This window comes from Nannobrachium achirus (assembly GCF_963921795.1).
Source record: "Nannobrachium achirus genome assembly, chromosome: 15".
Lineage (NCBI taxonomy): Eukaryota > Metazoa > Chordata > Actinopteri > Myctophiformes > Myctophidae > Nannobrachium > Nannobrachium achirus.
The window spans coordinates 48,396,665-48,410,893 of NC_137822.1; the positions used below are offsets into that span (position 1 = coordinate 48,396,665).

General features: G+C 44.8%; 1 protein-coding gene across 1 annotated transcript in view; it reads right to left on the reverse strand.

The window, feature by feature from the left end:
- The window catches only part of LOC308298856 (ceramide transfer protein-like), a 74,804-nt gene that overhangs the window by 42,185 nt on the left and 18,390 nt on the right, over positions 1-14,229 (reverse strand). Inside the window, exons 4-5 of the mRNA XM_080742545.1 lie at positions 10,912-11,028; positions 6,288-6,353 (exon numbers count right to left, since the gene is read on the reverse strand). Coding sequence (XP_080598671.1) covers positions 6,288-6,353; positions 10,912-11,028 — 183 coding nt within the window. The remainder of the gene's footprint in view (positions 1-6,287; positions 6,354-10,911; positions 11,029-14,229) is intronic.

Genomic DNA, 14,229 nt, shown 5'->3' on the forward strand with positions numbered 1-14,229 from the left:
GACCAGAAAGAGACACTGGTGTCTACTGTCTACATGTTGACCAGAAAGAGACACTGGTGTCTACTGTCTACATGTTGACCAGAAAGAGACACTGGTGTCTACTGTCTACATGTTGACCAGAAAGAGACACTGGTGTCTACTGTCTACATGTTGACCAGAAAGAGACACTGGTGTCTACTGTCATGTTGACCAGAAAGAGACACTGGTGTCTACTGTCATGTTGACCAGAAAGAGACACTGGTGTCTACTGTCTACATGTTGACCAGAAAGAGACACTGGTGTCTACTGTCATGTTGACCAGAAAGAGACACTGGTGTCTACTGTCATGTTGACCAGAAAGAGACACTGGTGTCTACTGTCTACATGTTGACCAGAAAGAGACACTGGTGTCTACTGTCTACATGTTGACCAGAAAGAGACACTGGTGTCTACTGTCATGTTGACCAGAAAGAGACACTGGTGTCTACTGTCATGTTGACCAGAAAGAGACACTGGTGTCTACTGTCTACATGTTGACCAGAAAGAGACACTGGTGTCTACTGTCTACATGTTGACCAGAAAGAGACACTGGTGTCTACTGTCTACATGTTGACCAGAAAGAGACACTGGTGTCTACTGTCATGTTGACCAGAAAGAGACACTGGTGTCTACTGTCTACATGTTGACCAGAAAGAGACACTGGTGTCTACTGTCTACATGTTGACCAGAAAGAGACACTGGTGTCTACTGTCTACATGTTGACCAGAAAGAGACACTGGTGTCTACTGTCATGTTGACCAGAAAGAGACACTGGTGTCTACTGTCTACATGTTGACCAGAAAGAGACACTGGTGTCTACTGTCTACATGTTGACCAGAAAGAGACACTGGTGTCTACTGTCTACATGTTGACCAGAAAGAGACACTGGTGTCTACTGTCTACATGTTGACCAGAAAGAGACACTGGTGTCTACTGTCATGTTGACCAGAAAGAGACACTGGTGTCTACTGTCATGTTGACCAGAAAGAGACACTGGTGTCTACTGTCTACATGTTGACCAGAAAGAGACACTGGTGTCTACTGTCATGTTGACCAGAAATAGACACTGGTGTCTACTGTCATGTTGACCAGAAAGAGACACTGGTGTCTACTGTCATGTTGACCAGAAAGAGACACTGGTGTCTACTGTCATGTTGACCAGAAAGAGACACTGGTGTCTACTGTCTACATGTTGACCAGAAAGAGACACTGGTGTCTACTGTCATGTTGACCAGAAAGAGACACTGGTGTCTACTGTCTACATGTTGACCAGAAAGAGACACTGGTGTCTACTGTCTACATGTTGACCAGAAAGAGACACTGGTGTCTACTGTCTACATGTTGACCAGAAAGAGACACTGGTGTCTACTGTCTACATGTTGACCAGAAAGAGACACTGGTGTCTACTGTCATGTTGACCAGAAAGAGACACTGGTGTCTACTGTCATGTTGACCAGAAAGAGACACTGGTGTCTACTGTCTACATGTTGACCAGAAAGAGACACTGGTGTCTACTGTCATGTTGACCAGAAAGAGACACTGGTGTCTACTGTCATGTTGACCAGAAAGAGACACTGGTGTCTACTGTCTACATGTTGACCAGAAAGAGACACTGGTGTCTACTGTCTACATGTTGACCAGAAAGAGACACTGGTGTCTACTGTCATGTTGACCAGAAAGAGACACTGGTGTCTACTGTCATGTTGACCAGAAAGAGACACTGGTGTCTACTGTCTACATGTTGACCAGAAAGAGACACTGGTGTCTACTGTCTACATGTTGACCAGAAAGAGACACTGGTGTCTACTGTCTACATGTTGACCAGAAAGAGACACTGGTGTCTACTGTCATGTTGATCAGAAAGAGACACTGGTGTCTACTGTCTACATGTTTACCAGAAAGAGACACTGGTGTCTACTGTCTACATGTTGACCAGAAAGAGACACTGGTGTCTACTGTCTACATGTTGACCAGAAAGAGACACTGGTGTCTACTGTCATGTTGACCAGAAAGAGACACTGGTGTCTACTGTCTACATGTTGACCAGAAAGAGACACTGGTGTCTACTGTCTACATGTTGACCAGAAAGAGACACTGGTGTCTACTGTCTACATGTTGACCAGAAAGAGACACTGGTGTCTACTGTCTACATGTTGACCAGAAAGAGACACTGGTGTCTACTGTCTACATGTTGACCAGAAAGAGACACTGGTGTCTACTGTCTACATGTTGACCAGAAAGAGACACTGGTGTCTACTGTCATGTTGACCAGAAAGAGACACTGGTGTCTACTGTCTACATGTTGACCAGAAAGAGACACTGGTGTCTACTGACTACAGCTACTGTCTACATGTTGACCAGAAAGAGACACTGGTGTCTACTGTCATGTTGACCAGAAAGAGACACTAGTGTCTACTGTCTACATGTTGACCAGAAAGAGACACTGGTGTCTACTGTCTACATGTTGACCAGAAAGAGACACTGGTGTCTACTGTCTACATGTTGACCAGAAAGACACTGGTGTCTACTGTCTACATGTTGACCAGAAAGAGACACTGGTGTCTACTGTTTACATGTTGACCAGAAAGAGACACTGGTGTCTACTGTCTACATGTTGACCAGAAAGAGACACTGGTGTCTACTGTCTACATGTTGACCAGAAAGAGACACTGGTGTCTACTGTCTACATGTTGACCAGAAAGAGACACTGGTGTCTACTGTCTACATGTTGACCAGAAAGAGACACTGGTGTCTACTGTCTACATGTTGACCGGAAAGAGACAGAGGTTTTGAGCTCATAGATCTGCTATTTTTGCTTCTTTTGTATGAGATACTAGAATGACAAAGTAGGACGTAGCAATATGCAATGTGGCCCTTTGGAGTGAAGGTGGAACTATAGTGGCCCTCTGGAGTGAAGGTGGAAATATAGTGGCCCTCTGGAGTGAAGGTGGAGTGGCCCTCTGGAGTGAAGGTGGAAATATAGTGGCCCTCTGGAGTGAAGGTGGAAATATAGTGGCCCTCGCCATCATCAAAGTTGCCCACCCCTGATCTAGACAAAATAATGTAGGTTGACGGAGCACCTAATCAGTAAAAAGACGGACTGACTTCCTGAGTAAGCCGGGCAACGCGAGGTTAACATGCCTCTTTCCACCTGATCTCAAAGCTGCGATTGCTCACCCTCTGCCAGTTGCCACCGGCTGCCCTCTCCCACTTGCTGCTACTGCCCAGCTTCCAGTTCTCAGCTGGTTCCGACTTGCCCTTCATGCCCGCCGTTCCCACTTGGCGCCAGTTCCCGCCTGACATGGTGGTCGCCAGTTCCCATCTGACGTTGTGCGGGAGTCCAGACTGCTCCAGACGGCGCTGAATGACTGCCAGCTTGCATAACGTCTTCAGACTAGGACTCAAGTCGAGGACGTGCAGGTCCGTGCCAAAGAGGATGACGCGGTCTCCCACCGTGCAACAGTGCGAGATGTTAGACGGGCCTTTCCCCTTGGGTTCAACCTTCTTCCAGGCGAAGGTCTTTGTGTTGAACTGCCACAGGCTATTCTGTAGGATTGTCCCGTCGATGTAAAATACGTACAGCTCTCGGCCGTAGGCGAAGGCTGTGTGGTAAGAGCTTTCTTCAGGAGGAAACTGTGCGGTAGGCGGCGGGCTGCTCAGCCAGCGGTCGGTCTCCGTGTCGAACACTCGGATGTCATGGTTGTGGACCACCGGGCCCCCCGTGTCCCCCCAGCCCCCGAACACAAACATCCTCGTCCCGATGACGGTGGCGGAGTGAAGCGACGAAGCGTGGGGTGTAGCTCCTCCCCCGGTGTAGATCACAGACCAGACCATGGCGGCGGTGTCCAACTTGTACGTGTCGCTGTTGCATTGAAACGTTCCCGCGACGCGTCCCCCGTGGACGTAAATGACCTTCCCCAGGACGCAGGCCGAGTGGCCGGACCTCGCCTCCGGAACCGCCCCGGAAACCTCCTCCGTCTTCGACCATCTGTGCGCGTCCACGTCGAACGCGTACAGCTGGTTGCCGTGATTAAGCTCCTCCCCCCAGATGTAAGCGACTGGGCCCTGTGAAGCAGTACAGCTTGTGTCCTACGGCGACCGCGGCCTGGCGGTACACCCGCGGTCCTCTCAGAGGCGCCGTCCAGCGAAACATCATCTCTCACAACGGAAACCGATCGATCTTCTGTCGAACCAAAAGGTTATAGAGCGACTCACTGCGGACTATGAATTGGTTATGGACGTTATGTAACGCGAGCTGCGCGTAATATTGGTTTTGGACGCACAGACCGTCATGCAAAGTTTGGTCAATCGCACAAAGCCGAAAGGTGGGTTTGGCCAATCAATTGGAGCTACGATTGGTTCTCCACGTGGGGTCCACTGACTGCCAGGGCGTCCAAATGGACCCTTAGGGGTCTGTAACATTCAGCTAGGGGGTCCCAATGGACCCTTAAGCCTCTATCATAGTCCAAGGTGAAGAGCCATCACCTCACTGCGGTGCAGTTTTCTAGCTATCACATAAAAATGTCTAACAAAGCCTGTAGGTGATAGCTAGAAAACTACACCGCGGTGAGGTGATAGCTCTTCACCTTGGATTATGATAGAACCATTAGGGGTCTGTAACATTCTGCAAGGGGGTCCAAATTCAATCCGTGGGGTACTTAGTAGAGTACAGTGATCAGTGACATATGGACTCGTTATTAGACTCTGTAGTTTTACTGCAACCAGGCCAGGAATTTCATGGAGGCCATGGCCATCGTTGCCCCTCAGTTTGGCCTTGTGCCCCTCAAACCAATGGCATGACCTGAGGCCACAGTGGCCTTAATGCCCCTCAAACCAATGGCATGACCTGAGACCACAGTGGCCTTAATGCCCCTCAAACCAATGGCATGACCTGAGGCCACAGTGGCCTTAATGCCCCAGCTGAGTGGACCACTTTCTGCTCTGTCTCTGTCTCTGTCTTGTCAATATGTATACAGTAGACACCGGTGTCTTTTGTTGAGATTCTGAAATCTTAACTCCCCCGAGTCCCCATCTTTAGAGCTTGGTCCAGTCAGCTGGGGCATTAAGGCCACTGTGGTCTCAGGTCATGCCATTGTTTTGAGGGGCACAAGGCCACTGTGGTCTCAGGTCATGCCATTGTTTTGAGGGGCACAAGGCCAAAATGAGGGGCAACGACGGCCATATGGCCTTCATAGCCTCCATGCAAATTCCTGCCCTGCTCCTAACACAGTGATTCCCAATCTTTGTTGAGAACCAGTTTGTCAAACTGTCCATGTTGTATCATTAACCATAACAGTTAAAATACATATTCCCATTGACTAGTTTTTCCTCATGTACCATCTGCAGTACCCCCGCATACCCCTAGGGGTATACACGTTCCCCTATTTGAGAAACGCTGTCCTAAATCCCACGCACGCGCACTCAGCGAATTTCTCAGCAACTTCCTGGTGCTGACGTCAGCTTTGGAGGGTAAAATAACATAGAAATTAAAGCCAACAAATCATTATTTCGAACGGTAAAGCAAATTATAACGCTTTGTGCCTTTTACTATCTTGTAGTCTTGATCTTGCTAGCCGTATTTTATACATTACTATCCCGGAAATTGCATTAAATTTGCGATTTCTGTGTTAACTCTATGGGGATATTAGTCGTTTTTCCCCTTCAACCGTGACGTCAGCACCAGGAAGTTGCGTAACGTGAATTCAGGGTCGTCAATTGGGTATGGCAGGGGTATGCAGCTGCCATACCCTGGGTCCAGGGGGAAAAATAAAAGTTACTTTTAAATATAAATCCATGAATGTCTCTTTGTCTATCTGTGCTGGTTATTATGTTGTTAAATTACCGTAAAATAACTACAAATGCAAAATTTTACAAAATGGTCACTTTAACAAGGTATCCTATTATAATTCTATTCTCCACACTTGTATTCTCCCCGTCTTGACAGAATGGTATATTCCCAGGTTGCGCAGGTCAGCTGCACAGGTGCAATGCATTGTTGTTAATTGTGGCACGTTTACTAACATGCCAAGTTTAGCAACCGTTGAACAACCGTTCCAGGCTGCCATATCCAGCCCAAGAAACCATAGAAACCTGTGTAAAAAACTGTCAAAACTTGTTGCGTGAGGCGTTGTGAGCATGTAGATCTGCTATTTTCACAATAGAACCGTGTTATACAAAAGGTAATGCCTCTTTTCCATGAGGACTCCCATCTTTGCCATACCCTAGCTTTTTTCTGAACTGATGGCTGATAGGCTGAAAACAGAACTCACCAGTGGAGGCGGGGCCAGAACCGACACCTGGACTCCTCCCCTTTCTCTCCTCCCCTCCCGGATGCTCTGATGGAAACATTAACATACATGATTAACATATAATTAACATATTATACTGTAGATCTGGGGTCTTCAACAGGGGGTCCAGGACCCCTAAGGGGTCCTCAGAGTTACAACAGGGGGTCCTCCAAATCGTTGTGTGATAGAAATCCCCATTTTATATAAACCATTTGAACCCTAAGCTTTCATATTCTGAGAACTTTATCCAAAAATAGCAGATCTACAAGCTTGTAGATCGGCTATTTTTGGCAAAGAGCTTTGGAGGGGGAAAAGAGCAGACTAAGTACAGTGAAAGGTCACATTTATTAAGTATTGACGGTGGTTAAATATCTGAAAACACACATTGACATTAAGGACAATAACCTTAGTATATAAAGATTTGGGAGAACGTACTGGCCTGGGATTAACAAAAAAGTCGACAAGTCGACTCAGTCGACCTCATTACACAAGTCGACTCCCACCAAAGAAAGTCAAAAGTCGAAGTTGAAAAAAATCTATTGTGAAAATAGCAGATTTACGATCTGCTATTTTCACAATTTCTGCCTCTATATATATTTGACAATTTGGACAATGTTGAATTTGCCATTTTAGAGGTATTAAAAAGTCGCTAAATTGTCACTTTAGAAATGTGCAGATACCCTCTATACACTTAGGGCGGCTTGCACCAAGAGAGGGATTAAATAAATCTTAGTTTAGGGTTAATCAAGGGTTTGTTGATCTAGGTTTTATTTTAAATCGAGGTGCGTTGCACCACTTAAATTTAAGCATTGCTTAACAAATCTGTGATTAAACCCTTAACCTGTGATTAAAACCATAAACTGTGATTAATTCATGGATTAAATGTCCTCCATCTTGGATTTCAGTTTTAAACAAACTGGAATATGCTATTCTCTTGAGCCTAATATCATTAGCGTTACTCTTTTATTCACTTCTAGGAGAATGTGGGCAGGCCTATGTTAAGAAGAGCGCCTGCAGCCAAAACAAAACAAAAAATATAACGCTCCGTCATACGACGGTGACGCTCGGACGCTACACAGTGCGCGCACCGCGGTGCGGTACGGTGCGGCGATGCGCGGCTATCTAGGAAGCAAGAAAAGACCACAGTTTTGATCATATTCACAATCACATTTGAGTCAATTATGAAGCGATTTCGAAAATTAAAACGTCTCCATGTTGCTTGGGAAGTGGGAAATGTCTGTATTATGTCCCGCTAATTGTTCGCTAATTCAAAATAGGCTACAGTACTACAAGGATGTAGGCCTAGTGAAGACAACAATATGATGAGATGTTTGTTTTCAGCTGTGAAACGCTGTCCGCAGCTTACAGTTGCAAGCCTGCAGGAGGGGGACCCCCATTCATGTCAATGGCATGTTTGCATTTAAACCACCTCTACAGCAGGTTTAAAATTAATCCCTTACTGATGTCTAAATCAAAGTTTAAAGTAGTGGTGCAACAGGATTAACAGTAATCTAAGTTTACAATGAAAATTCAAACCAAGATTAAAAGGATGGTTTAAAACTAAACCTGATTAATGAAAACTAGGTTTAAGGTTTGGTGCAAGCTGATTAAAAGATAAACCTTGATTTAAACCAGTTTAAGGCTTAAACCGTGTTGGTGCAAGACGCCCTTAAACTTTATGTTGGTTTGTTTACAGTTGAGTGAGAAAACAATGTTTCACATTAACACATTAACCCTAGGATGCATGAGTGGGGTCAAAAACGACCCCAGGCGTTGTTATTCTTCAATATCTTTAAAATTAAAAGTTTAAATATTTTCATATTCCAGGTATTCCTCATAAAACATGTTTGTGACATGAGACCATTTGCATTTTTATCATTCCTTTCATTAATTTTAAGAAATTGCAGTTTTTGTATCACTACCCCACTCTTCCATGAGTGGGGTCAAAAATGACCCCAATTAAAATCAATGCATTTTTGCAATAAACTACTTTGCTCTCACACATAACTCTGCCATACTTTTGCCTAGCAACGTGATTTCAACTTTAAAACGCTCACACGACTTGGCACTTTTTCCGGCCAATAGGGACGAGCTGTAATTGTTGAAGCCACGCCCCTTCTTCCCTCCTATTGGCTGGGCTTTAAACATCCATAACTCCAGTTTGCAGCATTGTAGAGTCTCGGAACTTGGTGTCTGGACTTAGACGGCCAATATGGACAATCTGTAATTGTTGAAGCCCCGCCCCCTCTTACAAGTCTGTTGTGTCCACCCGCCCTGACGGTCGCTTCTCGCCCTTAGGGCGTCTTACTGGTAATAGTAGTAGTAATAAAAGTAATAATAGTGTAATAGTAGTAATAATAGTTGCGACCGTAGATCGCAAGTTTAGTACTGTATTTGAACGTCACAGCTTGTCCGTATGTATGTATGTATCTCTGTCACGCCTGACACCGCTTTGGCTTCACCCTCTGGCTTCACTATGATGTCACACTAACAGAATCCCTTTTATGCCCATACATGGAGTTCCCTGATGTCAACATTAAGCCCATATCTAACAGGACTTCATATGGGAATACCCATATATGGAGACCACATCGGCCACATACCACACTAACAGAATCCATATATGGCCAAGACAGAAGGCCAAGACATCCCATATCTGTGTAGCTGGTTCTACAGACAGGGATCTCCATGTATGGGCATAAAAACGATTAGTGTGACATCACAGTGAAGCCAGAGCGGCAAACACATTCTGTTAGAGTGGTTCCCCTGACATCACAGTGACATCAGAGCATGATGTCAGAGCGACAAACCCATAGAACCACAGTGTCAGGCGTGACAGAGATACATACATACATACATACCTACAAGCTGTGACCATTCACATACTAAACTTGCGACCTATGGTCGCAACTATTATTGCTAATATTACTACTGCTACTACTACTATTACTACTACTATTACTACTATATTACCACTACTATTACCAGTAAGACACCCTAAGGGCGAGAAGCGACCGTCAGGGCGGGTGGAAACAACAGACTTGTAAGAGGGGGCGGGGCTTCAACAATTACAGCTCGTCCATATGGACGGGTTTCTGGTCCACGTTACACTGATAAGAACTAGATGCGTGCGCAGGTTGGTACCAAAATTAGCCAATGAAACCAGCGCTCCCCAAAACAACAGGTTTGGGGATTGGACGGAATTGATTACATGATACAGTCACCTCTGCATTTAGTCTCAATGTTTGTAAACAAGAAACCCATCTATTGGCTGTCTAAATCCAGACACCACGTTTTGAGACGGTACCATGCTGCAAAATGGAGTTATGGATGTTTAAAGCCCAGCCAATAGGAGGAAAGAGGGGGCGGGGCTTCAACAATTGCAGCTCATCCCTATGGTGGTCTAAGTCCAGACACCAAGTTTCAAGACGGTACCATGCTGCGAACTGGAGTTATGGCTGTTTAAAGCCCAGCCAATAGGAATACAGGGGGGCGGGGCTTCAACAATTACAGTTCGTCCCTATTGGCCGGAAAAAGTGCCAAGTCGTGTGAGCGTTTTAAAGTTGAAATCACGTTGCTACGCAAAAGTATGCCAGAGTTACGTGTGAGAGAAAAGTGTGATAGCGAAGTGTGACAGCTGCTGCACGCGTTTAGTAGACAGAGGGGGCGGGGCTTCAACAATTACAGCTCGTCCCTATTGGTGGAAAAAAGGCCCAAGTCGTGTGAGCGTTTTAAAGTTGAAATCACTTTGCTAGGCAAAAGTATGGCAGAGTTACGTGTGAGAGCAAGTCGTTTATTGCAAAAACACATTGATTTTAATTGGGGTCATTTTTGACCCCACTCATGGAAGAGTGTAGGTATTGGTTGGTCATGCATCCAAGGGTTAAACGCCCACGTGGTGCCCACGTGCCAATCTCTTTGATGTTCACGTGCCCACGACGCGTTCGACGCGTTGTACAGTAAACTATACTGTACTGTAGCTACTGCACTTGGCTACCACGGTGATGAAACAAACTCCATTTCCCAACATGCAGCGCGCAATTACGTCACCCGGACGTGCTGTTTTCTCCGGATTCTCTCCGGATTCTCTTCCTTTTTTAATTTTTTTCTCAAAACGGCAGCCTCTTCTACATGCCGTAACACAAACACTGTGGCTTAGAAATGATAAAAAACGGTCCTGACTGAAAGAAAAGATTTTCGCGAAAATAAACAGGACATACTCGGATTACGTCATCAAACGATAAAGTCGACTTCAACTCAACTTTTTACTGAGTCGAGTCGACTTGCAAAAATCACAAGTCGTTAATGCCCTCATCTGTACTATACAGATTTGGGAGAACAAACTACAAAAGATGTCATGTGGGTGTTGTAGTTTATTTATATCAGGTCACACTTGTTGGTGGTGATGTCACCAAGAACGCTGCTCCTCATTGGCTAAAAACAAAGCTATAGACTGTATCCATGTAGTTCTAATTAAAGGTAATAATAATTACCCTATGTAGTTCTATAGACTGTATCCATGTAGTTCTAATTAAAGGTAATAATTACCCTGTGTAGCTCTATAGACTGTATCCATGTGGTTCTAATTAAAGGTAATAATAATTACCCTATGTAGTTCTATAGACTGGATCCATGTGGTTCTGTGCTGGGGGTCCACGGCTCTGAGGTACCAAACACTGTCATTCACCGTGATGTCCAACCGACACTCATCAAACTCATGGACCTGGGAGAGAGAGAGACATAGAGAGAGAGAGAGAGAGAGAGAGAGAGAGAGAGAGAGAGAGAGAGGGGGGAGATTGATTAATATAATGTAACTGATGATTTTATGGAAGACACTTCTGAACATTATTGACCTCTTCAAATGCTCTAATCTTAAAGTTAGAGTAAGTGATTACATTTAAGTTTCAGTTTTCATGTAGGTGACAGGCGGGGGGGGGGGGGGGGCTTCCTCCAATCATAATCAAGTGGGGGCGGGCCTTGGTGCGTGTCCAGGCCTGGAATTTCATCATTTTAGGGGTGTGGCCACTTGACCTTTGTGGTTGTCCATTTGTGAGGGCACAAAAGTCAAATGCCAGGGCAGGAAGGCCATCAAATAAAACAAGATGTAAAGGTAATAATTGTTGAATTCAAGGGTTACATTTAATTTGTAGAATATCTGCTGTGAAATTAATAAATGGGTATTTATACAATCTGATGCTCAGCCCTGCACAAATCAAAGATACTGGATTGGTTTAAAAATGGGGACTCAACAAGACACTGGTGTCTACATGATAAGAAAGAGACACCGGTGTCTACTGTCAACATATTGACCAGAAAGAGACAGAGGAGAAAGTGGTCCAGTCAGCTGGGGCATTAAGGCCACTGTGGCCTCAGGTCATGCCATTGGTTTGAGGGGCATTAAGGCCACTGTGGCCTCAGGTCATGCCATTGGTTTGAGGGGCATTAAGGCCATTGTGGCCTCAGGTCATGCCATTGGTTTGAGGGGCATTAAGGCCACTGTGGCCTCAGGTCATGCCATTTTTTGGAGGGGCACAAGACCAAACTGAGGGGCAACGACGGCCATGGCCTTCATGGCCTCCCTGAAATTCCTGCCCTGGCACCCCCTAAGGTAGCATTTTTCTATGGGTCACACGGTATCACGTGTCACAGCCTCACAGGAAATGCTGCCTGCTGTGACAGCAAGGGTAAACAAAGACAAGGTGACTGCTAGTGGAGAAAACACAACGTTTGGGTTTTATTAGAATGCTCAAGATAATGGATGTTACACACAACTCTTCTCCCTGTCAGAACGTCTCTACAACTTGCCAACAGCAAAGGTAAGACCCTGTTTGCTTGAGAGATTGATAATGATGATAATATATTAGAGCAGGGGTCCTTGAGGGAGCTCCAGGGGGTCCCCAGCTAAATGATTTGGAACCAAATGGACCCTTATGGGTATGTAACTCATAGGTTGTAGGCTACTAATTGAACCAAATGGACCCTAAGTTAAGGTCTGTTTGGTTCCATTTGTACCCAAATGGAGGGCCCGAAACACAAGAAAGCAGCGTTCTTTCTTGTCATGTAGACACCAGTATCTTTTGTTGAGATTCTGAAATCTTAACTCCCCCGAGTCCCCATCTTTAAACCAATCCAGTGACTTTGATTGGTGCAGGGCTGAGCATGGATCAGATTGTAAATACCATCATTTATCTATTTCACTGCAGATTAGGTCATCATCCCTAACCCTTAAATTCAACACGTTCTTTTAATGGACTAAAATCTTTTATTTGATGGCCTTCCTGCCCTGGCATTTGGACTGTGTGCCCTCAAACAATGGACAACACCAAACACTCCTAAAATGGTGAAATTCTAGGCCTGTATGGGGATTATAAGTAAAATGCATTATGGTCCTATTCAGGGACCTGCAGATAATGTTAGAGAGGCAGGGGCTGACATTTCAAAAAGGGCCTTTTTGGTGAAAATATCGAAAATAGCCGACCTCCAAGCGAAAATAGCTGACCTCCAAGCTCACAACGCGTCGCAGTGCAACGCGTTGTGAGCTTGGAGGCCTGCTATTTTCAGTGTATGATATCACACTGAACTATGCATAATCAAGTCAATCCTGGAGATGTGGCTTAACAGCATGGATTTCTACACAGAGAGGGCAATTGTTTCAACATAAGATGCTACATTCAAGTTCAGGAGAGTTTGGACAAGGCAATTCTCTTGAATGCTGCCTTCAGGTATGGCATGGAAAGAGGGGGCATTTGCATTTCTTTCACCATAGTAAAAACTGCATTCATGGTCTGGAGAGTGGGCACTTTTTATTAGGGATGGCAGTGTTTCCCCTAGCCAGAAGCTGAAGGAGTGGGGGAGAATTGCGGAGAGCGCGCGCGCGCGGGGGGGGGGGGGGGGGGGGTCCATTTGTTTCTGAGCTACAGACCCATAAGGGTCTATTTGGTTGATAAATAACTATCTATATCTATCATTTAGCTGGGGCCTGGGGACCCCCTGGAACTCCCCCAAGGACCCCTCGGGGTCCCCAACCCCACTTTGAGGGTTAGGGTTACCCTAACCCTAACCCTACTTTTTACTGTACTTTTTGACACCAGTGGTGTCAAAAGTACAGTATCAACATGGTAATGTAAGACATATTGTATTACAAGTAGAAGTCTAGAATTAAAAATGTAATTGAGTAAAATTACAAAAGTATTTGTGTCAAAATATACTTAAGTAATAACAGTTTTGTATTTAAAAAATCCTTTGAAAATAGCAGATCTACAAGCTCACAACGCGTCGCTTTGTGAGCTTGTAGATCAGCTATTTTCAATTAGCCATCATGTCATAAATGTAGTGGAGTAGAAGTATTGATGAGTTCCTATGAAGTAAAAGTAAAGTACCTGAAAACTGTACTTGAGTACTTGTAAAGTAAATGTAGGGGAGAGCGGGGTAAACTGAGACACCGGGTAAACTGAGACGCTCCATTTATCTTGGCAATGGAACACATTTGTGGCCATGTGACCATTATATTTTCAAGCCCCTTGAATTTCCCACTTGTCATGAAAAGAGAGACCTGATAGTGCTGTAGAAAACATGCTTTTTTCACAAAAATGTGTTTTTTGCATGTAAAAGTAAATTTTCTTGCTGTCAACATAATCAGCTGTTGTGTCAAAGCAAATTGATGCAGGGAGAACATTTTATATCATACATGTTGATGAACTACCAACTTATAAATCCATGTGATAGATGCTAGCTGAAGATTACCCTGAATTGATAAAAATATCCCTTTTCCCAAAATGTGGCTGTGGGGTAAAGTGAGACAATTGCTTCGGGGTAAAGTGAGACTATCCTTAACATGAAAGACAGGGAGAAAGCTGTAAAAACCTAATTAAAGGGTGTACCAAACTAGTCTCAATTGTTTCTTATGTATTTTCCCCTGTAGAAT